This window comes from Paramormyrops kingsleyae, chromosome 10, assembly GCF_048594095.1.
Source record: "Paramormyrops kingsleyae isolate MSU_618 chromosome 10, PKINGS_0.4, whole genome shotgun sequence".
In the NCBI taxonomy this organism is placed as follows: Eukaryota; Metazoa; Chordata; class Actinopteri; order Osteoglossiformes; family Mormyridae; genus Paramormyrops; species Paramormyrops kingsleyae.
This window is the reverse complement of record NC_132806.1, coordinates 20,956,257-20,979,343: the sequence shown is the minus strand read 5'-3', so window position 1 is coordinate 20,979,343 and position 23,087 is coordinate 20,956,257. Positions and strand designations below refer to the sequence as shown.

The window sequence follows — 23,087 nt, the reverse complement described above, 5'->3', positions numbered from 1 at the left end:
AATGAAAGGGAATGAATGAGCACTTATTGTAATTTATGAAGTCATCAGCTATGGTGTTACTCAAAACTCTGACTGCGCAGTTCGACTGCGTTTTTTTGGAAGAGTGCTGCTTTCATTTAAACTGCTGATCCCCTATGGATATGCATTTTGGCCATTAAATAAACATAATCCCCGACTGGAATTCCCATGCAAAACAATGACTATTTGTTTGGTCCCTGATAAAGTGATAGCATGCACACCTACAGTTTGCTGCATGCGGTTTGAACAGGGAATCTACACAATGATTTGCAAAAGTGTCATTTGCTGACATGAATTAATTTCTGATTTGCACCAGGATGTGGAGTCTGGATTTACCATACTTCGCACATTAACCGTATTTTTCTGTGGCATTTTTTTTTATCCACCTATGCATTTAGCCTTTAAAAACAACAGTAACGGAATAATGAGAAAGTTATATTTAGTGAGATTTACATTAAGAAATTCCCTTCCAGCTTTAATCCCACATCTGTCCTTGGGGTAAAAGCTGGGATGAGATGAAAGCACAATTTCGACAGTGCAATAAAATGTGAAATTTTATAACCCACCATAATGAAGCAAATTCCATTTGATGTACGTTCTTTCCACACATGAAGAATAATATGAAACAATCAAATTATGTGGTTTTTCTCTTTTAATGAAATGCCACTGCAATATAAAACAAATTACTTTCAGACTTGTTCTGGTCGGGTTTCTATAAATCCCAGACTAGTGAGGAAGACGGAGCACTTTGAGATGCTGATAGTGTTCGATAAGCCCAAAATCTGGAAAGAAGCACCCACCGATCCTGATAAATCCATCCTCAGTGCGGTGGTATTTGGGTGTTTTCTCCCTTCCCTCCTTCAAGGCCTCCTTCTCTGATTGGATATTCTGAGAAAACAAGGACCACAGGCATCAATTTAGGGTGGAACAGATGGGCACGTAACGGTGTTATTTGCATGCGGAGGGAGGGAGAAAGAATAGAAGAATAGAAGTATAGTCTTGTTATGAAGCCTACATGTGTAGGAGAGACACTAAGAATGTAAACACACACACACACTGTTTCAAACCCTACACAGTTATAAACACATATTCCCACACAGGCATTTACATAGTCAGCACTGCACAATGCACAGCACAAAATGAGGTTTCAAATACAGGATAAGTGGAATTACATTGTACTGTCAATCATTGCCTGATTTTAACCAATAGGGACTAATAGTCATGAATATCTATTGTCTGAACAATTAGCCCACCCACTGTGAACTTTAATGCCTTGGCAAAGACTTTTTTCGCTAATATGAAAAGACACACAGAAACGCAGAGCCTATGAAGGTGCAACATTTTTTTTTACCCCATAGGGGGCGTCTTGAAGCACATACAGTCTGGATGCTTGGACAACTGGCCAGCTGGTGATTCTAATTAAATTATTATAGAGTCCTAATAGGTATCATGTTACTGTTTACATAGCTAATGTGGTATTCAGGGAGCTACAACAAGTAAAAATGTGATGAAAAACTAAAACCGAGTGCTCAGAGGAACATCAGTGAAATATGCGTAATAATTTGTAGGATTTATAGCGTACATTAGCGTATTTTAATTGCAGGAAAAAGCACAGTAATTTATGCACTGTACACCATAAACTGAAACACAATCTGACCTTCAAAACAGTCTAAAGGCTATTTGTAAAACCAAAGATTAAATTGATGCACCAGTTAAAAATGTCGGTTTAACTGATTACACTGTATTCCAAACATGACATTTTCCATTAATGTATTTTTAATTACATTTCTCAGCCTGGCGATATTTCAGTCTCCGGTTCGTGGAGCCCATGGCTGGCTCCTCCCTTAACCAATCTCATTGCAGGGCGCCGCTTCCTCCCTGAATCTATCTGTCTATCTCACAACTGCTCACCCTGCTCAGGGGTCAGAGCTGCCCCGGGGCCTCTTCGCTAAATCGCCTCCCCAAGACCTAAACTATTAAGTCAGCCGAAGCACCCAATTCCAGGGGGTGAGTCATTACCGCAAAATGGCATTTCGGTAGGGTTTCTGAGGTCTCGGATTCTATCGGATAGGTGACGGGGGCTTAATATTTAAACTGCTCAAACCGCCTTTTTTCCTATGAGTCCCTCCCGCAATAAAATCTCCAGTGAATGGCAGAGCCAAACAAACGCCTGATCCGATTACTTGAGTGGAGGGGCTCTTTACTTATTCATTCTGCCTTTATTTCCTGGTTAATCTCAGAGGACTGAGGGCCTCACAGGGCTTCAGGGCTTCGCTCTAGCAGCCTGCTGCTGCAGTGGAGTATAGGTAACACTGCAGTGTGGGTGCTATATTGCGAGGCAAATATAACATTGACTTATTGAGCCCAGTCCTTGGTGGGTTTTCTTGGCGGAGAACTTAATTGACCTAGAGTGGATTTAGCCAGTCCAGCTTAGCATTTTCATAACTCCAAGACAGTAGGGCAGCGCCGCTGTGTCAAACCTCCACTGCTGGGGGTTCAAATCCCACCTCGGTGTGTGTGCAGTTTTCTTCCTGCAGCACAAGCATGTGCAGTTAGGCTAAAAGTTGTCTGAGAATGTGAGTGTGTGTGTGTGTGTGTGTGCACTGTGATGGATTACTGCCCATTCAGGGTGCACCCCATCACTGTGCCCTGTGCTGTATGGAATAGGGTCCAGGCCCCTTGCAACCTGACCCGTATAAGCATTTAGAAGATGGATGGGTTGAATAACCCTACAAGACACTAAGGCTCACCAGGACCAGTGCTGAGTTTGGAGACTTATAAACCAAGAGATCTTACATCAAATGGAAGGACCTCCACTGTGGTGTTGAAGAGCTTGTCCCCTGGATGCTCAATGTTGCCACTGCGGAAGAAGTACCTGTAGGAGAAAGAGCATGCGCTGCAGGTTAACATGTGGGCAAAGTAAATCCAGAGGTGGATAGTTCAGGTCCAGAGAGTAAAAACCCAGACCAGAATTTTGTTCCAACCATGTGACGATGACTCTTTATACTCAACTGGTTGGTAGAAACAAAATGTTGGTCTGGATTTTTACTTTCTGGACCTGAACTATCCACCTCTCAATAAGTGCTTGAGTTTGTGTGAATATGATTCTGTGTGTGAGACAGACTGGCCTCTCAATCCGGACGGGCGTAAAGAAACGGAAGCGGATGAAGTCTCCAGCCACGGGCGTGAAGGCCCAGAAGAAATCCTCCCCCAGGTAGGCCTTCTCCAGCGTGAAGTGCTGGTAGGTCTTCAGGCTGGTGGTGACCTCAGCCAAAGGATTGGCATGCCCCTTGTGAAGGGTTTGCTTTCCGAAATCCTTGTCCTGGAGACACATTTTGGGGATTATGAAATATTAAGAGAATCAATGCAGCACAGATGGAAGCGGACCAGGCCTTAAAGCATGACTGATAATCCAATTTCAATAGTGCACTTTGGTTAAACACTAAAAGCTTTATCAGACACAAACGACTTTTCGGAAGATTTTCCCTAATGACACCTGATAAATGCTGCCCCAACTCCCACTTCCCAGTCTTAAAGCTCAATTTGTGGTCATTCCAATTCTCCAGAATCATGGTCTATGAATGCCATGTCTATAAGAATCTATGAACACATTCATAACACGTTATAATGCATCCATAGAGCAACATAAACAAGTGTCAGATAAATGCAAGTTGCCGATGAAGGTTTATTAAATTTACAGAGCAATGCAAAAACAGCTACTTAAGCAATATGCGGTCGAGGAGGCTCACCTTCAGCTTCTGGATCTTTCCAGCCAGGGAGGAATGAGTCCCCACATGCTGGAAGAGTGAAGGCTTGAAGCGGATGCGCAGGTTGGCCTTCTGCCGGTCGCAGTGTTTCTGCAGGGGCATAGAGACGGTGTGTATCACAAACAGCGAACCACTTTCTGCTCAGAAAAGCGACAGGCTTTCATCAGTTACTGCTGAAACAAGAAAAAAGGCTGCTATCTAATAGTCATACTCATCGACTTATTATTTGATCAGAACAAGAGAAGAGGAAGTCAAAAATAGCTTGGCTAAAAAGCAATTATTAAACAATGAACCGACTTCTGTCAAAGCATGTATTATAATGGCATTCATTCTATAAAAATCAATCGATCATTTTAGTTCAGAAGTTTACATTGTCATGAATTATCATTAGAGTGACAAAATATGGAAAGACGGGTAAGAGTAGATAATGACAAGCCTCTGTCATTGGTAGGTACGTCAGACTGCCGGGACACGATACTCACAGCGTCCTTTTCTGGGTTGCACACTTTCACCCACATGATGTGATCTAGCAGCCAGTCGATCGGCTTGTCCTTGTAAAACATGAGCATGAACTCCACGATGAGCGAGAGATCCAGAGACTTGAACATCTTACCTGGAGGAGAAGGGACAAGACACAGAGCCTTATACAAGCAGACTCTGGTTTAAGTAAATCCGACTTACAGACAACTCGTACTTACGATCGGACTGCTGTTAAGATGTATTAAAAATTTGGGTTAAATAAAATGGTTTGAAATAACAGATGCACACACTACTTTGTGACATTCATGAAAACATTGCATGGTGCTTGAGTTTGTGTGAATATGTTTCCTAGAACTAGATCTGAATCTCAGAAGTCAAACCGTGAACGCCGATCTAAGATAACTTGTACGCGCCAGGAAATGAGTCACGCAGCACGTCTCTCAGCCGAAACATAGGATAACGCTTCAGTCTCAGCCTCACATTCGCTGTGATAGCATCGTGCATGTTTACACTAGCTGAATACATATATTTAGACAGTAAAAACACATTTAGACAATGATAAATAGTAACAGTAATTATTATATAATAAAATACATTTTAAAATAAAGATTTCTTATTAATTATTTTAACATTAATAATAAACCATGAATACACTTAATTATAATAATATTGTCGTGCCGAGCACGGACGGAATGGAGACAAAGGCGCAGATGTCAGGGTATCGGGGAATACGGGGTTTAATTACAGATAAGGCAGGCAAAACGCAGACGGACAATACAATGACCAGACTGGGGAAACAAACTGAAATGCGGACTAAACACACAGGACTAATGGCAACAACCAGAAACAGCTGATCACACAGAGATTCCACACGCGGTTAACGAGGGGGCGTGGGGCAGGTCACATCGTTTTTTTTTAACCTTATACATTGTTTGGATACATTTATTTTCTTGCTTAAATTACTGTTTTGATAAATGTGCTTAGATGTGTTTAGTACAGTATATGCTCTTCTTGTTTTATCCTGTTCATTTTGTGTTTAAATGCTAAAAAAAACATATTTAGATATAATTTTTTGGGGCCGGGAACCAATTAATTGGTTTTCCATTATTTCTTATGGGGAAAATTCGATCAGAGCTTGAACTTTTTAGGATTCGATCCAGAGTTCTGAACGGATTAAATTCAAGTTCTGAGGTACCACTGTATTTTGTTTAGATACTTATGGTTAAATTTAGGGCTGGATAGGGGTTAAATATGCCATGTCTAGTAACTTTACTGATTACTGTATTCTTTTTCTTTTTCTTATTATAATTTTATTTATTTATTTATTTATTTATTTTCTGATTTACTTACAAATTCAAGTTAAAGACAGACTTAGTGAACAGAACTCATTTGTAACCTGTGGACTTAGTACTTAAAGTTCAGAGTATGTGTGTGTGGGTTTGCATAAATCACATTTGTAGTAAAACCTGAAACTTCCTTTTGGGGACACCTCTTCAGGTCCCCATTTGGATAACCTCAATTTTATAAAAATCTGTGAATGCAATCAAAAAAGTAAAAGTGCCAAAACTCTTGTATTTTGGTTGGTTACTGATGGTTAAGGTTAGAGCTGGGTAGGGGTTAAGGGTGTTGTGATTGGGATTAGGGTTTTTCCCATAGAAATGAATGGATGGTCCCCATTTAGATAGGTAGACCAACTTGTGTGCGTGTGTGTGTGTGTGTGTATGTGCGTGTGGATTAGTTTATATTACATTGTGGGGACCAAATGCCCCCTACAATGTGATTAAAAACCTGTTTTTTTGACATTGTGGGGACCATCTTTCAAGTCCCCACAAACATCTGTGAATGCAGTCAAAAAACTAAAATGTCAAAAGTCTTGTTTTATTTGGTTAATTCTGGTTAAGGTTTAGGCTGGGTAGGGGTTAAGGTCGTCATGTGGGGATTATGGTTTTCCCCATAGAAATGAATGGAGGCCACAAAGATATAATTACGAACTTGTGTGTGTGTGTGTGTGTAATAGAGGAAGGCGCCCTAGCTAGAGATGAAACCCACAGATTGCGAATCTCATCCCTTCTCATCCCTTCCCATCACGACTGCAGCTGCCGTCTGAATGCAGCCTCGCCCCGCTTATCCCCCTGATCAGAGTGGTTACTCCTCCGCTTAATTCACCATGCATCTCCCTCAGCAGCATCCCTCTGTAGAGAGATCCATCTACGCTGTGGGTGCTTACACCTGGAAGAACTCCGGGCCACTAGAGACCAAAACAGGAATAACAAAGAGGCAGAAACAAGTTGTAAAATAACTGCAGCAAGCACAGGGCTCTTGTTTTGGTGTCTTACCAGAAAAAAATTGCCCATATTGGAGTAATTCCAAATTCCAAAATATAACTGAAAGACTTAAAGGAATGCAGCACCTGTCGGAGACAAAGTATGAAATATAGTTTGGGTTTAAAAATTAATCTTAAAAAGTGTTGAAATTCGATTCTCCCATTTTTTGTAACGAAGCCTTAACCATTTTACTCTAATCAAACGCAAAGTCACAAAAATGCATCTCTATGCTCATACAGGCCTTATCTGCAGGAACTTTGCTCTAAGTCTCCTGGGAAATTCCACAAATATATCCAGGCTATCTAGACATATGTGTCCCAATGGACACAATAAAAGAGACACATGTTTCTGCAAAACACAATAGTAATTTGTAGTAAATTGAACAAAATAATTCTGTTGATTTCAGAAGTCAAAAAACTACTTTAAACTCCATTAAATCAGGGTGGGTTATGTCTTGATCAGTTGGTTCAATATACTGATTTTCATTCTATCCAATTACTGGCTTAATTACTCCAATTATTAGTTTATTTTCCCTAGGCTTAATTGGTGTTTGAGGGTGAGTGCTCTGGGAGCATGACTGTCTAGTAGTTGTTTTGTTCCCTGTTTATCTTTCTCACTGAAACAGCCCTTTTTTGGGTTTTGCCTACGTGGTATGCCAACATTGCTGTTGTAACAGGAAAAGGGCAACCCCATCCTTAATAAACAACCTATTTTATCGACCTATTCTCGTGTCTCGCGGAGTTGTTTGCAGACTCGACAAGAACTATTTTTACAAAGTAGCAGTGACTCTATTATCTTTATTACTCAATACAACGTAATTAAATGTATCAGTGTGTTCCAGAGCACAGCAATGAAATATAAAAATTTACTCAATACATAGTGAAGAAGCTGCAGGCTTCAAGTGCTATAAATGATTTGAAAAAGGCTACATTTTGAAATTTACAGGAATAAATAAATAATTAAGGGAGGAAATTCAAGATAAAATCTTACAAGTGGACAGCCTACCAGGAACAGCATATAATACCTCTTATTTTTGCTGGGTAATATGTGTCGTGAGCAATTGGCATGGAACGGGGAAACAGGAGCGGGAGTTGGGGAGGTGAATATGGGATTTAATCAAGGAGTAAACACACTCAGGAACACACCACAACGTCACAACGTTGATAACCGGACTGGGGAAACATACTTAAAGGCAGACTTAAATACACAGGACTAATGACAGCATCTCCAAACAGCAGATCACATCGGGATTCCACACGAGGTAACGAGGGGCCGTGGCACTCAAGAAGATTAGACGAGCGGGGCATGAAAATATGACCCAGTCTGCTTTGTTTATCAGACAGGTATGGCGTTCCAAAAATGTGTAGAAATTGGCATGGTCCATATTGACTGAAAATGTAACAAGTCGTTTGTCTGTGTTTATTTAGCAATGAACATCCACCTTGTCATTTGACTGTGTTGTTATGAATGTCGTCGATGTGTTGTTTGTCTGCGTTGTTTTGCTTCTAGTCCTGCTGTATCATTCTCCCTGTTTGTGTTGTTCTTCATGTTGTCTTGTTGTAACATTCTCAGACAGACCTGTCATTCACCAATATGCTTTTGTTTTTTTGCAAAGGCTACTTCTGTCAAAATCAAGTTAGGATTGCTTTACTTTTTCTAGCTTTTTTACCTGCATTACCAGGACATGCCTTATTTCCTTTGTTTTAATGATCGTGTGGATAAAAACATGCTATAGAAATAAATGTTGACTTGAATTAATCTACTTGGGATGTCAGGGGCAGGGATGAGATGCAAAATAACACAAACAAACATCACATCAAGATGACATTCATAACAATACAGTCAAACGACAAGGCGAATGAAACATCAAGACAACATTCAAAACAACACAATCAGACGACACATCAGGACGACATGTTGACATATTTGGTCAACATGTAATACAACAGTCAAACAACAGGGAGTACTAAGATGACAGAAGTACAGTTTAAAATTGAATTGGCACAGACAAATGTTTTGTCAGGTGAGAAATCAACACAGGCAATCACATTGTCAAAATAGATTTGTCACAACTGAAGTACAGTTCAAAGTTGAATTGACACAGACAAGTGTTTTGTTACATGTTCAGTCGACATGGAGAGTGTGTTATTGACATATTTTTGGCATAAATGGGAACCTCATAGACAGGAAGCCAAGGGCCTTGTGCTGATGTTATGATTTTTTGTACTCCGTTTCATTTAGAAGGGAATGTACTTGCCACAGTGAGTTAATGTGTCTTCACCTCCAAGCAATGGTCTCCACTCTCAGTAATAGTCCAGAAGAGGTGAACAGTAAATCAGAGCAATCGCTTCTAGACAAGTCCTGCTCCTCCCAAAAAAGTCAGCAGGTGGCTGGCAAAATGAATCTGTGACACAACCTCACAACTGTACGGAAAACAGATTTTTTTTCTTTCCAGCAATGAAGAAGCTCTGCTACACCTGGAAGGACTGAAGATGTGAAAACAAGCTGCTGATGTTTAATGCCAATGTGAGCCGTAGCACGGCAACCGGAGACAGGATCGATGTCAGTGTATATCACCGCTGCGCTCCGATTGCGGAGATGCACCAATCGGATCTGTCACTCAATCGCAGCGTCAAGGCAAACAACGCTTTATTCTCACTTAAAGCGAGCCCTTGTGGTACGCTCTATTTGACCTTTTAAATACAGCACATCAAAGAAATGGCTGCATAGATTGTAGGTGCACACAGCAGTGAGCCTGGGTTTTGCAATGACTCAGTGTCTTCTCACACCAAGGCCTCTTGGCAGAGTGGCGGACGGGCTGCATACAGAGGATCGATGCATGCATTTAAGCGCATTTTAATTTGTGTATATGCATGCATGTGCAACTGTGCTTGCACGCATTTTGCGTGTGTGTGTATACTGTATGTGAGGGTGTGTTTACACACACATGTTTCTGATATGCTTGTCTACATGAGCACTTACAATCCTTTTTTAACCAACACTACTTTGTCTAATACTTCAAATGCAATCTGTGTTCTACCATACAGCCTTCTTACAGTAAGTATCACCATATAACTGTCTTCTTTTTACCGAGATTTGTCTTCCTCCAGGCCTGCAATGTATGCCAGGTTTTGATCTAGATGAACTCTTAATTAGCCTGACTTGAGTTATTGATTACAACATGGCCGGGATTTCACATCAAGTTAAAATTTCTCTGTGAGAGTTTTTAAATGCTACAATCGATAAAAATGATGTGTGATAAATTCTTAATAAATCAGTGTCTTCTAATAGTCCAATCAAGTGAATGTGTGGTTTGGAACTAAAATCCGCATGCTCAAATGGCTACCGGGATGAGATTGATAAATGCACTACACACATCCTCGTGCATGACTGCACATTAGCTGTCAGTCACTGAAGGCTACTGGTGAGCCTCTGAATGCTATACCACAGTCACACTTGAATAAAAAGGAATACATTTAAATAAGGAACATATTGACTTTGACTGGATATAATGTTGATGTATGAGAGAATGTAAATCCATCTATTTAATGTTTTTTCCTGGTCAGGGTCACGGGAGGGACCTGAAAGCTATCCGAGGAAGCACAAGACACAAGGCTGGGGTACACACACACACACACACACACAGGTTTGTAATTATATCATTGTGGGGACTCTCCATTCATTTCTATGGGGAAGACTCTAATCCCAACATGACGACCTTAACCCCTACCCAGCCCTAACCTTAACCATAAGTAACCAAATAAAATATGAGACTTTTAGCATTTTTAGTGTTTTGATTGCATTCACAAATTTTTGTGGGGTCCTGAAAAATGGTCCCTACAACATTGAAATAACAGGTTTTTAATACACTGTAGGGGACATTTGGTCCGCACAATGGCATATAAACCTAACCCACACACACACACATACAAACACGATGGGCGTTTTGAAGACACCGATTAGCCTAACTACACGGCTGTTGGACTGTGAATGGAAACCAGAGTAGAAGGGCCCTAAGATTTCCGGGACGTGGAAAATGCATGGAATCACAGAAAACAGTATTTACTTATAAACGCAGAATTGCACAGAATTTGTGGATATTGTGTTGACATTTTAAACATTTTTTTTTTCACATTTTAGGATTTTTCAGATAGTGTAAAATACCCTTGCAGTAAGGATAGCCAGAGACTTTTTAATAGGAAGGACTTTACCATAGCCAAACCTGGCCAAATGAGTACAAGAATGTTGCCTAGTAACCATAAGGCTTCTGTCCACCTCAGAAACTCGGGGCACATCCCAAGTGGCTCTAATGTTTACAGGAACGGCCCCCTAATTGGCCCTTTCAGCCTTTTGTATCTCCATTGTAGGAAGCAGTGACGCAAGAGTCTATTCGCCAAAGACCCAAACTTGTCTAATGTTTTTTTTCAACTCGAAAGTGACTGAAACTACTAATATTAATAAAGACAAAATTTTTGATGGACATGCAACCATGGGTGACTGCCTATGATCATGGGCACTCGCTTATCTGAGATCAGCCCATGCATCACTGGTAGGAACCACCGGACTCACGACTTCATGTATTTTGCGATAGCTTTAACCTCGATGTAAATTCTGAGCGCACCAAAAAAATGTAGGTTGCCAGTAAGGTTTTTAAAAATTGCGATGGTTGTTGTCGTCTTCGCTCGCCTACTTGAGTTGAAACGATCAGCATCGAGCCCTGACCGGCAGCTTTTCAGGGCTGTTCAGAAGTACCTACCCCAGATTAGGTACTTATTACGCCCCCGAAAATGGCCCTGATAGAGGTCCTACAGGGTTGGGAGACACAAAGGGGCCGGTCCCCCTAAAATGGCTCCCGAGTTCCTGCAGTGGAAACAAGCCTGTGGAGCCAGAGCACAATGTGTCAAACCCTGAAAACCAGGCCCACTGGTGGGGAAAGCATTTCTTTACTCTCCTTTGACTTTGTATTGCATGACGGTGTCTTCTTGTCACTTCCGTCTGCTAACAAAAAACTGAAAGGTACCTAAAAGCTGCTGTGTGACGGGATGCCAACAAGGTAAAGAAGACAAACCTACGTCTTTATAAGCGGCTGAACTGAAAGAATTAGCCTTTAAGGAGACAAAAGTGGATACAGGCAATAGAGACAGAGCGCAATGCGTCATATTCAGAAGTCTACGAGACTTTTGTCTTTAGGAAGTACAAGACACTTCATTCTGACATGAGGGACGGTCTTACTGAGCTCAGCTTCAAGCAACTTGCCATCATATATTTCAAGGGAGATATATGTGAAAGATGAGAAGTGCCTAAGAAAGCAGCACGTATTTAAAAGGATATTGTGCTTTTATTTAGGTCTACGGGCTAATTATGGCTATTTCATTTCCTTTATTCTCTGGTCCAAATTTTATTCTTGCCTTGAGGACTTTTGAAAGTGTTGAATGTTTACACTACGGCAAATGTGTCAACAGCTTAAATGAAAAAGATTAAGTGACATTTTGCAATTGTTTGTGTCTTGGTAAAAATAGGTTATTTCAAAAAACTGAAACAGATCAAAAAACATAAACAGTTACGAAAGAAAAAAAACGGAACTTAAGAAAAAAATAAACTGGATGTCATGGGTTCCTACAGAGGAAATTCATACAGCACAAGGAAAACATATCAACTCCACACAAAGATGGAAGAGAGGTGGAATTTGAACACCTAACCATCTAGGTGTGAGGCAACAGTGTGACCCACTGAACTGTCACACTAACCAAGGAGCAAACATCACTCAAAGCCTATAAAGACAAGTTATTAAGTCACTGAACCTGTAATGAGTGAGTCAAGTCAGAAACACGATGTTTGTACAAACACTGCACTCCACTGTCCAGCTGCAGGTGAGCATTACTGATGCCTGAGATAAACAACATTCATTCACCACATTATGATAACCTAAGTACCTCATCATCAGTATTAAATATAAGCTTTCTGTCACCAAAACAAGGAGTGGAGCTCCATTGCATGCCCCCAGCTCATAATCTATAACTCATTTCAGGATGGCAGGAATCCTGAGCGGCATGTCATCTGCCGCTTACACTTCAGCATGGAATCATGGGATGTAAGGCGAGGTTCCAGAGGTGCCGTCTGCCAGCACGGTTCTGTGGTGGCAAAGATAAGCCCAATCTACTCTCTAGCAGTCGTGCAGCAGAAAACAGCCATTAGTGCTTGAGAAAGATTCTTGCCTAAAGCACTTGGTCAGAAACCGCATCGGCACCATGACGTTCTCCGCTGGCTCAACTGCTTTCGACATCACTCAGAAATAAATACCTCTCACGCATGCTTTTTATTTGATTGCTACTTGGGAACAAAAATGCCATTTGTCTCTCATTTGCTCAGAACTGTAAAGGAGAACCATTCACCATACCTGATCCACTTCGTCTGGCAGAACCCGTTTGAATTTTGGGTCAGACCCTTGGCCCCACAACGGCCGTTTCCACATCTGTTTCGCCAGAAACCGTAACTGTTTACCGCAGGGAGCTTTTCCCGTCTTACTCAACGCCAACCCCCCCCCCCCCCCACAGCCCCATCTTGCTCTCAGAAGCTCCAGAACAAGAAAGGTGATTTCTACACTCATACTGGTAACAGATAAAAAGCCCTTCTATACAGTATTAATCATTTCAGTGATAGCTTGTTTCAGTTAAACTCAGGGGTCGTCACCATGTCCATTGCAAGACTGTTCTGTGTCTGTGACAAAACATTTTCAGTGAGGGAAAAAACAGTACGTGGGCTACATTTTTTAATACTATGTTTGCGGCAAAAAAATGCATTTTGATAAAAATGTCATTTGTAATTTGGCATGGTATCGATCCCTTGTTAAACTCACTACCGATTTGCATGATATATGTTTAAAGAATAACAGACGTGTGAGCTAAGAATGCACAAGGTCTGTGGTGAACTTTCTTCAACAGTGAGTCACAGCAGTCTAGTGACTGGCCATCAAAGGCAAAGCTGACATCTATACTTTCTGACTTTTGCACCCCATACTCCACACACGCTCTGCCTTGCAGAGTTCCAGTGTATCTCCTGCAGTTAGCTCTGTGATGCCGGTACTGACACTTCACCTGCTGCTCTGTTTCTTCACTACAGCGTGATTGTCGCAGAGGAACCAAGCCTAGTGCTCCTGCATTCTGTAGTGCTTATTGCTCACTCTTGCAGATCGCAGAGTCATCAAGCAAATGGTTTAATACTCTGCATTATCTGTTGTTTAATGAAACAATGTTGTCTCTGATGATCAACCAAACCCAATGAGCGGTTATCGTTTGTCTCAGGGAGACAGTCATCGCTGACGTTGCCAAGCTACTGCTTCCGCACTCCGCGGTACCAGCAGGACACATCACAGATGAGATCACCGGCACACCCGGCAAAATACGCCTACGCTCATGCAGTTGTGGCCTGGCTCACCGATGAAGCCCAGTTGAGAGAACTCCAGGATCATCCACTCTTCGGATGGCTGCTGCAGGGCGAAGTTCTTCATGGTGGTGAAGTAGTTTGGCCGAGCCACAATGTCGTCTTCCAGCTGCCCAAGTAGAGAGGAGAGTCAGCCACAGGCTTATAGGCCACAAAAGCCACCACAAGTCACTTAAGTGCTTGATGTCATTCTGCTACATTTACAAATAGCAAGTTTGTAGTTTCTTCATATTCTTTTGTTTCTCAGTCAATAACGGTTTGTTGACTAGATCTACTAGCGGTTCAAGATTCAGTTTAACAGGAATTCATCTAAAATGCATTTTGTCATGTGAAGCGTGCCGTTATTATGTTTTTCTTCATTTTGCTGCTGCTAAAATATCTCCCTGTCATTCTGTTTTCCCCATTGTAGGGCTGTGGTGCCTTGATGTTTAATGCATTTACTCATTCAGTGCTGCTGTTTGCTACAGGCCAGCGTTACAAATGGTGTCAAGATAAAACCGCTTGCAATATAGCTAATGCTACTACACATTTTAAAGCCAATTTCATTCATACAGTAAAGCTCATGGGATACCATGCTGCTCACTGCTTAGCCCCGGGGTTGTGGGTTCGATTTCCCAGGCTCTTTGTGTGTGGAGTGCTCTTGTTCTCCCCATATTCCCGTTGGTTTTCTCTACGCCCATTTCATTCCCTGAGCTTCCTGGTGTGGGCCCCAGGCTTGCACTGGTACTTGATAAGTAGTTATAGAAGCTGGAGATGTAGTAAAGCTCCATCATTTGTTAAAGATTCTTGCTTTTGCTCACACTGTAAAGGAGGTTGGTCCAAGCAACTAGAGGAGGTGGGACCAAGATATCTGATTGGTTGGTCCCACCTCCTCTAGTTGCTTGGACCCACCTCCTCTACAATCTGATTAGTTATCTCTCAGAACCAATCATTTTTTGTTCTACCCTCAGAACATTTTTGTGTAAGTATATCTCCCATGACCAAGATTTTTCATGAAAAAAAAAATATGCATGCATTCTAGTTTAATGTGACAAACACTAATTGACAAACTCACCTGTACATAGTAGGTTCCCTTGGACTGTGCATACATCATAAGGAAACAATAGTCCAAATTCTGTTTCGTCCGCCACCTGGGAATGGAGAAATGGGAAAAACGCAAGAATATCTCTATGAAAAGACAATGGGTGGCATTAAAGAACATCATAATAGCATGAAATGTTATTGTGCTCTGTAGAAAAAGCCATAACATGAACTCCGAAAGCAACTGTTTCCTGAACACGGTAAACAAAAAACAGATGGTGAACACGGTGTCCAAACACAGGTAGATACGCTTGGATCACCCCCAGAACTAGGCTTTCGCTTTTTTTGTTCTAAAGAATACAGAAATGGAGACATGGTAGTACCATTCACCACTGCTTGACTTTACCTCCATACCTACACTTTATTTTACTCTCTGTAATTAGGAGATTATGAGACGCTGCCGCTGGCAGTGGAAATCGATGGCATTTCAAGCACAGAGCAGGTGCCTCTTGGAACTGCTGAGTTACTGATTACCTCTTACCTATCTGCCATAAACACTTGTGTGTTATCCTGTGTCGCCTGGCAGCAGAACACGTTCTGCCGTGTTCTACCCAGTGTTTCCCAGTCTGTTCCTTGGGGACACACAGTTTTTTTTTTCTTCCTATGTTTTTGCTCCCTCCTGCTCAGCTCACTACTGGGAGCTGGAAGGTAGGAAAAAAGTGGACTGTCTGTGCGTCTGCATGGACCGGACTGGGAAACACTGATGAGCTGCACTGACAGGGACCTGGCCGCCAACACCGGCACATTGAAGCTCGAAAGACTGAACTGGCACTACAATGTCAACAGACAAACTACAACACCCACCTAGCTGCAGGAAGACAGAACAAGAAGGCTGAGTGAATTAATGGTGTAGACAAATAGAGAGATCAGTCAACAGTCCACAGCAGCAAGCAAGTCTCAGTTCCTGTTTTTGTTTCTCCATCAACCTTGTGATACAGGCTGCACTAAACTTGTCACAGGCTGGGCTACATTGCCAATGGCTATGCTTACTATTTGGCTGCACATGAAGGTAAATTGGCAATGGCACATGGCCCATACCCTGTAACCTTGAGTCCACGCTGAGCAGGACTAATTCACGCGCACAATGCATTCTCCAATGCTCACACGTGGCTGGAGAGAGCTCACTCTCCGCTGCACTCTACGGCCTGAAATGGCAGTGCCAGTGGGACGCCTAGCAACAGGGCTTTGGAAACGGGCAGGGCTGCCCCAACAGTGATGAGCTCTTTCAAGGTGAGAGATCCAGGGGACATCACTGTACAGAAATCGTAACCACGGGCCATGAGCTCGCATGAACTTGAGTACAGATTAAATGATTGGATGTCAGCTATGAGAAAGGACAGATACACACAAAAAGACCACCCTGCAGATAGAGCAATCAAGCATCAGATAAGCTAAAGGATCAAGCCCTGGTCTAACATATCCAGCATCAACCCTGTGCTTCCAACAAAGGAAACTGCTGACATATGTACTTGTAGCCAGTAGCTGTATGAGTGTGTATTTCTGACTGTCGCTGTAGACCAGGGAGGGACCCCCACCACTGTCTGTACACTGAATCATTTCCATTTAAAGCAGCCCTGTCATGCAATAAGGCCAAGAGTTGGATCCCAAAAGACCGTCACATGTCACTTGCGTACCATGCACTAGACAACCCAGGAGGAACCTATGACTCAACCGAGACAAAAAATGAGGAAGAAGCTGCAATGAGTTTAACCACTAAGGTTCAGGCAGGACCCTCAAGAACTGATGTGTGTGCGTCATTACTGCTGCAGCCATGACCCTGTGGTTTTATTAGGCAGACAAAACACACCGCTTTTCTTCTGGCGTTTAAAAGCAGCCACAATTCAAGTAAAACTCTATAGAATGCAGCTGCTCTCACAAAATATTCTGTTTGGGCTCGTTTCCACTATCCATCATTGCGTTGGGCTTTTCATCAACACACACGTTCTGTGATGTGCTAGAACATCAAACATTGCATAGAAAGTAACGTATGATGTTCCCACTAGTGTGTTGCGTTGCAGTGCATTTTGAAAACACACTACTGCACGCATTTCTCTGCGCTGCGCACTCCCATTGATGACAATGAAAAATGGATACAAACGCATTACAAACTGTCTTTGTGCGTTTTTTACGCCCTCTTTCCCCCAAAAAATACTAGGGACAGTCACGTACAATCATAGAAACTGCTAATACAACGCAACATTAAAAACGCATAAAGACGCATAAGAACATGGACAAATGCGAGATGAAAACACAGAAAAACACATGCAAAAAAATGTTAAAAAACGCAGTACAACGCGTTGCATTTTTCATCGCGTTTATTGGCTTCCCTGGTGTGACCCTACCCTTAGTGTTCTATGCAGGTAGAAAAATACCAAGCAAAACACCAAAGCTGTACGGTACCTGAAATTCCATAGGCGCTGCTCTTTTAGATTTCAATTTAGTATATTTTAGCCACAAGTCAGAAACTGGATAACATTCGATGACATCAGGGGAGTCTATCTGTCGATTTTACCAATGGCACGCGATACGCTCCATTATTAACAGTTATTCTAGGGCTTATGGTCAAAGTATATTGATATAAGTTCACCTTAAAAATTAGGGCTTCACTAACTAACGATGCATCCAATGGTGAACAATAAAAACAGATCTCCAATGCTGGTACTGTTACACTGAACAAAAGTATGCTGTTGTAAAACAGAAAAGGGTTTCAGAAAGTACAACATTGTAATGCTACCTGAGTAAAGCTTGCTGAGCCAGTATGTAATATAAGAGAAGTGGACAGGATGGAGCCAAATGTGGGACAAGCATCCAAAGGCAAAGACGTATTATTACACCAGCCCTTCCTGGATTATGTTTGCTTCGGTTCTGTATATTGGTTTTTCACTCTTCGTTAGTCTTGATAATCCTGACCTCCCCCCCCTCCCCCCCCATTTTGGATGTTAGCACATAATGCCTTTTTTTTGGGAGTCACGTATAGCGAATTGACTCCCCCTTTCTTTTTTGTTTTGTGTAGGAAAAGTTGAGAATTTTTATGCTTATGTGGACTGGGATTTCTGTTCTGGCAAAATTCACAAGCAACAAAACCACACCAGCCCGTCTATCTCGCACACCATGCAAGCCCAACCACTGAAAATAAAACTCAGAAAATGACAAAATCCCCCTTAGTGTTCGCCATACATAACTACACTGCACTCTGACACGGTACCCTACACTGAACCACAACACCGGTAAGTTATAATGCAGGAAGCACAAGCTCTTTTCTCATCATAAACGTTTAAAAAGACATTACTGTTCCTTTATTGGTGGGATTTCTGCTGATGCAGATACATTTGTGGGAGTTTAATAATGGCTCACTGGGCTATCAAGGTCATGAATTCAGTTCAGGAGTTACAATCACACAAAGCAATCTACCAGGCTGACAGTGTGGCTGTAAGAATGGACGACCCAAGCCGTAGCCCGATCCAGCACACAGCTGCCTGAATGTACATGTCACAATACTGTCTCACTCTCCTCCCGCCCCCCCAGCCCACCTTTCCATCATGACTGGCCAGGATCTTACCCCCCTTCCAGCCGTCTTTGTGAACTACAGCCCCTAGTCTTAGTCCAGGTTATGAAAGAACTTAGACAAAGCGCATGATCCAAACAAAGGAGCCCCACATTGCTGACCAAAATAAAACTTTCCACCAGCAAACAGAACCTGTCAGGCTCTTTGCTATTGCAGGAGAGTAAAAAGTTTGCATGAGGTGGATGAGGAGAGTCCCACCTGCCGGTACCGACCCTGCGCTGACCAGAACCTGCATGCCAAGAGGACAGCGGCCACAACCACCAGGGAGACCACATAACAGACTAATCCCGCACCTCTAATCCTCTTCTCCGCCCATTCATCTGGACGGCTCAATCCTCTCGCTCAGAAGCTCACGCTCCCACTAAACCTCTGCTTGTACCGTGGGATTTCTCACTCTGGCAAAAAAAAAAAAAAAAAAAAAGGCACGAGACACAAGGCATTTCTGTGTTTTTTTATCCCGGGCAGCATTCTGGTTGGTGAGAGTCCTGCGTTTCCTTGTACTGTGATTGCTGTCCGCAGTAATGCTCTGCCTTTACCAGGCCGCTGATGAATTAAACATGGCACCCATGTCGAACACACCTGGGACCCATTTTCCCCGACGGCTGCCGTTTTAAAAAACGGCCATAAATCAGCCCTGGCCAGTCTCTCCTGCAGGCTGCTAAAATTAGGCCTGCTGTAACCGTGACGATGACCACCCGAGTAACTGCTCTGTGCGTGCATGCATGTACGTGCGCAGCACCGGCAGCGTGGTCACGTTCGATCGCCGGGATGGACGCGTCACTGTGCCGCACGCTGGCAAACCTGCCAGACACGCCCCCGGCATCTTACATCTACAACAGAGCACCTGAACACCGTCACGTATCAAGCCACACATCTGTATGCCTTTAGGGGAGGACCGGCCTGCTGTTACAGATGGGAGGCTAGGAGAAAACCGGATTATTTGCCTCTGATCTACCTCACACACATTCACAGGTGCACACACGTTTCCAGGAGCCTCAGGGTATACTGTTTTTGTCAGGATATATTAAGATGAGAGAGCTGAGACCGCCTCATACGGCTAGGCTGGTGAATCTGGGCAGGGCAACAGCTAGCCTAACAGAAGAAGTTCTGAACCTACCATGATAAAACCCCTAGAGAGGGAGTATGAGGGGCTTTCTCAATATGCATACTTGACCATACTTGTGATCTCATCTTCCATTGCCGAAGACCAGTTCCATTACTCAAGAACAGAAATACAGAGGACAGTAAAAAACCCCAGATATCGTTCTTGCCCCGTCCCCAGATATCAAGAATAGATCGGTTGCATTCTTGCCAAATGAGACCAATTCCATGATTCATTGCACCCCAAGTTCTTTATTGGTTAGCAAGTTAGGTCTTGCCAAGGCGGCCCAGCGAAAGGGAGACTCTTACCTGACCCTCTCCTTGGGGTCTCCGAAGGACTCCTTTAGCTGGGAAAAGTCGGGGTAGAAGTGGACAGACGGAGAGATGATTTCCAGAAGGCCCGTCTGAATCTCCCCAGGGAACCTGGAGGAGAACCAAGCATCACAGATAGCACCAGTGATGAAATGGAGGCCAAAGTAGAGAATACTGAGTGAAGCAGAGGAGGATAAACAGGAGAAGGCAGGAGAAAGGGAAGAAGGAATGGAGGAGGGAATTAGAGACCTGCACTCCCGCGGGAGAACCGCGGGACCCGCGAGACCCATCGCACCGACTGCGGCGCGGGACCAGATTTGACGGGTGGATGCGGGTGCGGGCGGTAAGGTCCTCATGTATGTGCGGGTTGCGGGAGAATAGAATTAATCGCGGGACTCCCGCAAAAAGGAATTATCTTAAAATTAATTTATTAAAAACAAATACTCTATTATTTATCTACTGCACAAAAGCAACAAGAACGACTAAATTAAAATAATAACAATTTACAGGTGAATCGTCTACAGAAACTACAATTGCCGCGCTCTGAGTGCCGGGGGACGTAACCGGAGACCCCAAGAAGGAATCAGCCTGGTGCTTGGACAGGATGGCATGTTCTGAAAAGCTCCTCGCTCGTGTCCATGTTCATCATTCCATTTAATTAAACTCAAATAAAACGAAACATATTTGTTTATTTTCCGTTTCTTTTTTATATATACTCAAAAGGGAAGCAAGTGAAACAAATAACAGAGTAGCGGGAAGAAGCGGTAAAAATAAAACTACTTATATGTTCACGTGCGGGATTTTGCGGGCGGGAGCGGGACAAAACTTGAATACTGCGGGTGGGAGCGGGAGAAAATAATATATATTTTTTTGCGGGAGCGGGAGGGAGCGGGACAGAATCTTGCGGGAGCGGGACTGAAAAATCCGTCCCGCGCAGGTCTCTAGAGGGAATGAAGCTTGAGTTTGCCATTTAACCCCTATGACAGTGTCATGGATATGAAGCTGGAAGAGAGATGGACCCCCATGTATAATAAACGCAAACACTGGTTAACTTAAAAATCTGCCTCTGAGAAATAAATCAACTTATCACACTGATTTGCATTTGCTTGTAAAGGTAACTATGTGATCCCTAAATTAGAGATTTTTTTGCTTAGAGAGGCTAAGCATGGCATCAGTGACTGGGACCACGAGCAGGGACACTACTATAATCACATCATCGATGGCCACAAGCGTGACCTGCAGAAGAGGGAAAGGCTTGTGTGAAGGAGGGAGTGTTGCCAGGGAAACAGCTCAGTGGCGTAACTGGTAGTGACAGAGAATTTAATCCTTAAGGTCCATGGACAGATGTGTATCGTGCTGACACACAAGCACACACACAAGTACACAAAATGCATGCATGCACACAAAATGTACACACGGACGCATCAAACTCATTTGCATGTCTGTATTGACTTTGGTGGGGATACAAATATACAAACAGGCGCAAGGCTGATGGTCTAAACCAGGGGTGTCAAACTCCAGTCCTGGGGGGCCGGAGCCCTGTGTAGCTTAGTTCTTTCCTATTCTACCACAAATGATTCAGCTCAAGAGCTGTGTTGTAATTAGCACGAGGAGTTGAATCAGGTGTGTTAAATGAGGGTGAACCAAAAACTGTGCAGGGCTCCGGCCCCCCAGGACTGGAGTTTGACACCCCTGGTCTAAACCCTCAGCCTGACTGATAGATCTGTACTCAGAGCAGCTTCAGTGACAGTCACACTCACACCAGATGCTCTTCTCCATTACAAAGCACTCAGTGAGTAGCCCCCCCCCCCCGCCCCCGCCGCCCATGTCTAGGCAAATTGGAGCGAAGCCAGATGCTGAAATTCGTGATTCTCATGCTGATTTACAGGTATAAACACCCCCAGCGCCTCGTCCAGGCAGAATGACATAAAGAGAGAGTGAAAGAAAGGGAGAGGCCAGGGCTCATGACAGGGAGCGGGGCAGGACTACAGGAGGAAGTAGTTTGGAAACTGGGAAGCTTGACGTTCTGCTCTCCAAGTTAAACGGAACAGAAGATGGAGGTTTTTCCAAGCAAATAGAGCTGGCAGAAACCTGCCCTGTCTGATGTGATTCGATAACTCAGAAGGTGAGAAGCAGACATGCAAAGCTCCATGGTGGGCGGGACAGGGGTGCACGCCTCTCTGCGACTCAGCTAATCAGCTCGGACCGTCGCCATCCAGGGAAGACCACAGGCGCCATGACGCCCGGCTGCACACACCGAGGGGTGCAGGTTGCAGTCAACCACACCAAGGGTGGATAAGAGCAGAAGCGCATCATCAATAAACAAATATGACAAGAGAAGATGATGGCATTGGTTGGAGAATGGGGGAGGGGGGAACCAGACACAGCCAGGTCCAATCAGGGGTGGCCCCATCAGCCGCATTCCATTGCCATGGAAACAGAGGTGTACTTACAGGCGGTTTAGGTTCTCTGCCACGCTGTTGGCGTACTGCTGGTCTGTCTGAAAAACACAGAGACAAAGGGAACAGGAGTGACACCACTGCCGGCTTGATTACACCTGCTGTGACTGAACTTCCATCTCAGTTAACATCAAGCCAGGTAAACGGCACGGTGAGACGTGTAAAACCTGAAAAATCTGTAAGCTGCCTTGGGTAAAATTTAGATTTGGGCTCAGACTGTGTGCCCCTGCATTAACATCAGTCTGAGTAAGCGCTCCTTGGGAATCGCTCGGTCATGAATTCTGATGAACTCTGATCTCTGACCATTTCCTGGAAAACGAATGTAGATGCACCACGATTTCACCGAAATTCTTTATGGACAGATGCAAATGAAACTTCATTACGCTGTCAAGGAGGGAGCAAAAATCTTACTAGTTAATGCAGTACACTTGACACTTCTGTATAAATAATTCAACTGTATAAAGTAGTAAACATGGTAAGTATCTTTGAATGAAAGTGTTAGCAATACAAGCAAATATAAACAGGCAACGTGTGAGCTCAT

The 23,087-nt window shown here is 43.3% G+C and overlaps 1 protein-coding gene across 1 annotated transcript in view; it reads right to left on the bottom strand.

Annotated features, from left to right (window-relative positions):
* mgat4b (alpha-1,3-mannosyl-glycoprotein 4-beta-N-acetylglucosaminyltransferase B) overlaps window positions 1–23,087 on the bottom strand; it is a 71,071-nt gene that overhangs the window by 4,985 nt on the left and 42,999 nt on the right. The window contains exons 5-13 of the mRNA XM_023842975.2: window positions 22,541–22,587; window positions 20,085–20,198; window positions 15,084–15,159; window positions 14,024–14,138; window positions 4,268–4,398; window positions 3,768–3,875; window positions 3,147–3,340; window positions 2,815–2,893; window positions 819–906 (exon numbers count right to left, since the gene is read on the bottom strand). Of these exons, the coding sequence (XP_023698743.1) occupies window positions 819–906; window positions 2,815–2,893; window positions 3,147–3,340; window positions 3,768–3,875; window positions 4,268–4,398; window positions 14,024–14,138; window positions 15,084–15,159; window positions 20,085–20,198; window positions 22,541–22,587 (952 nt within the window). The remainder of the gene's footprint in view (window positions 1–818; window positions 907–2,814; window positions 2,894–3,146; window positions 3,341–3,767; window positions 3,876–4,267; window positions 4,399–14,023; window positions 14,139–15,083; window positions 15,160–20,084; window positions 20,199–22,540; window positions 22,588–23,087) is intronic.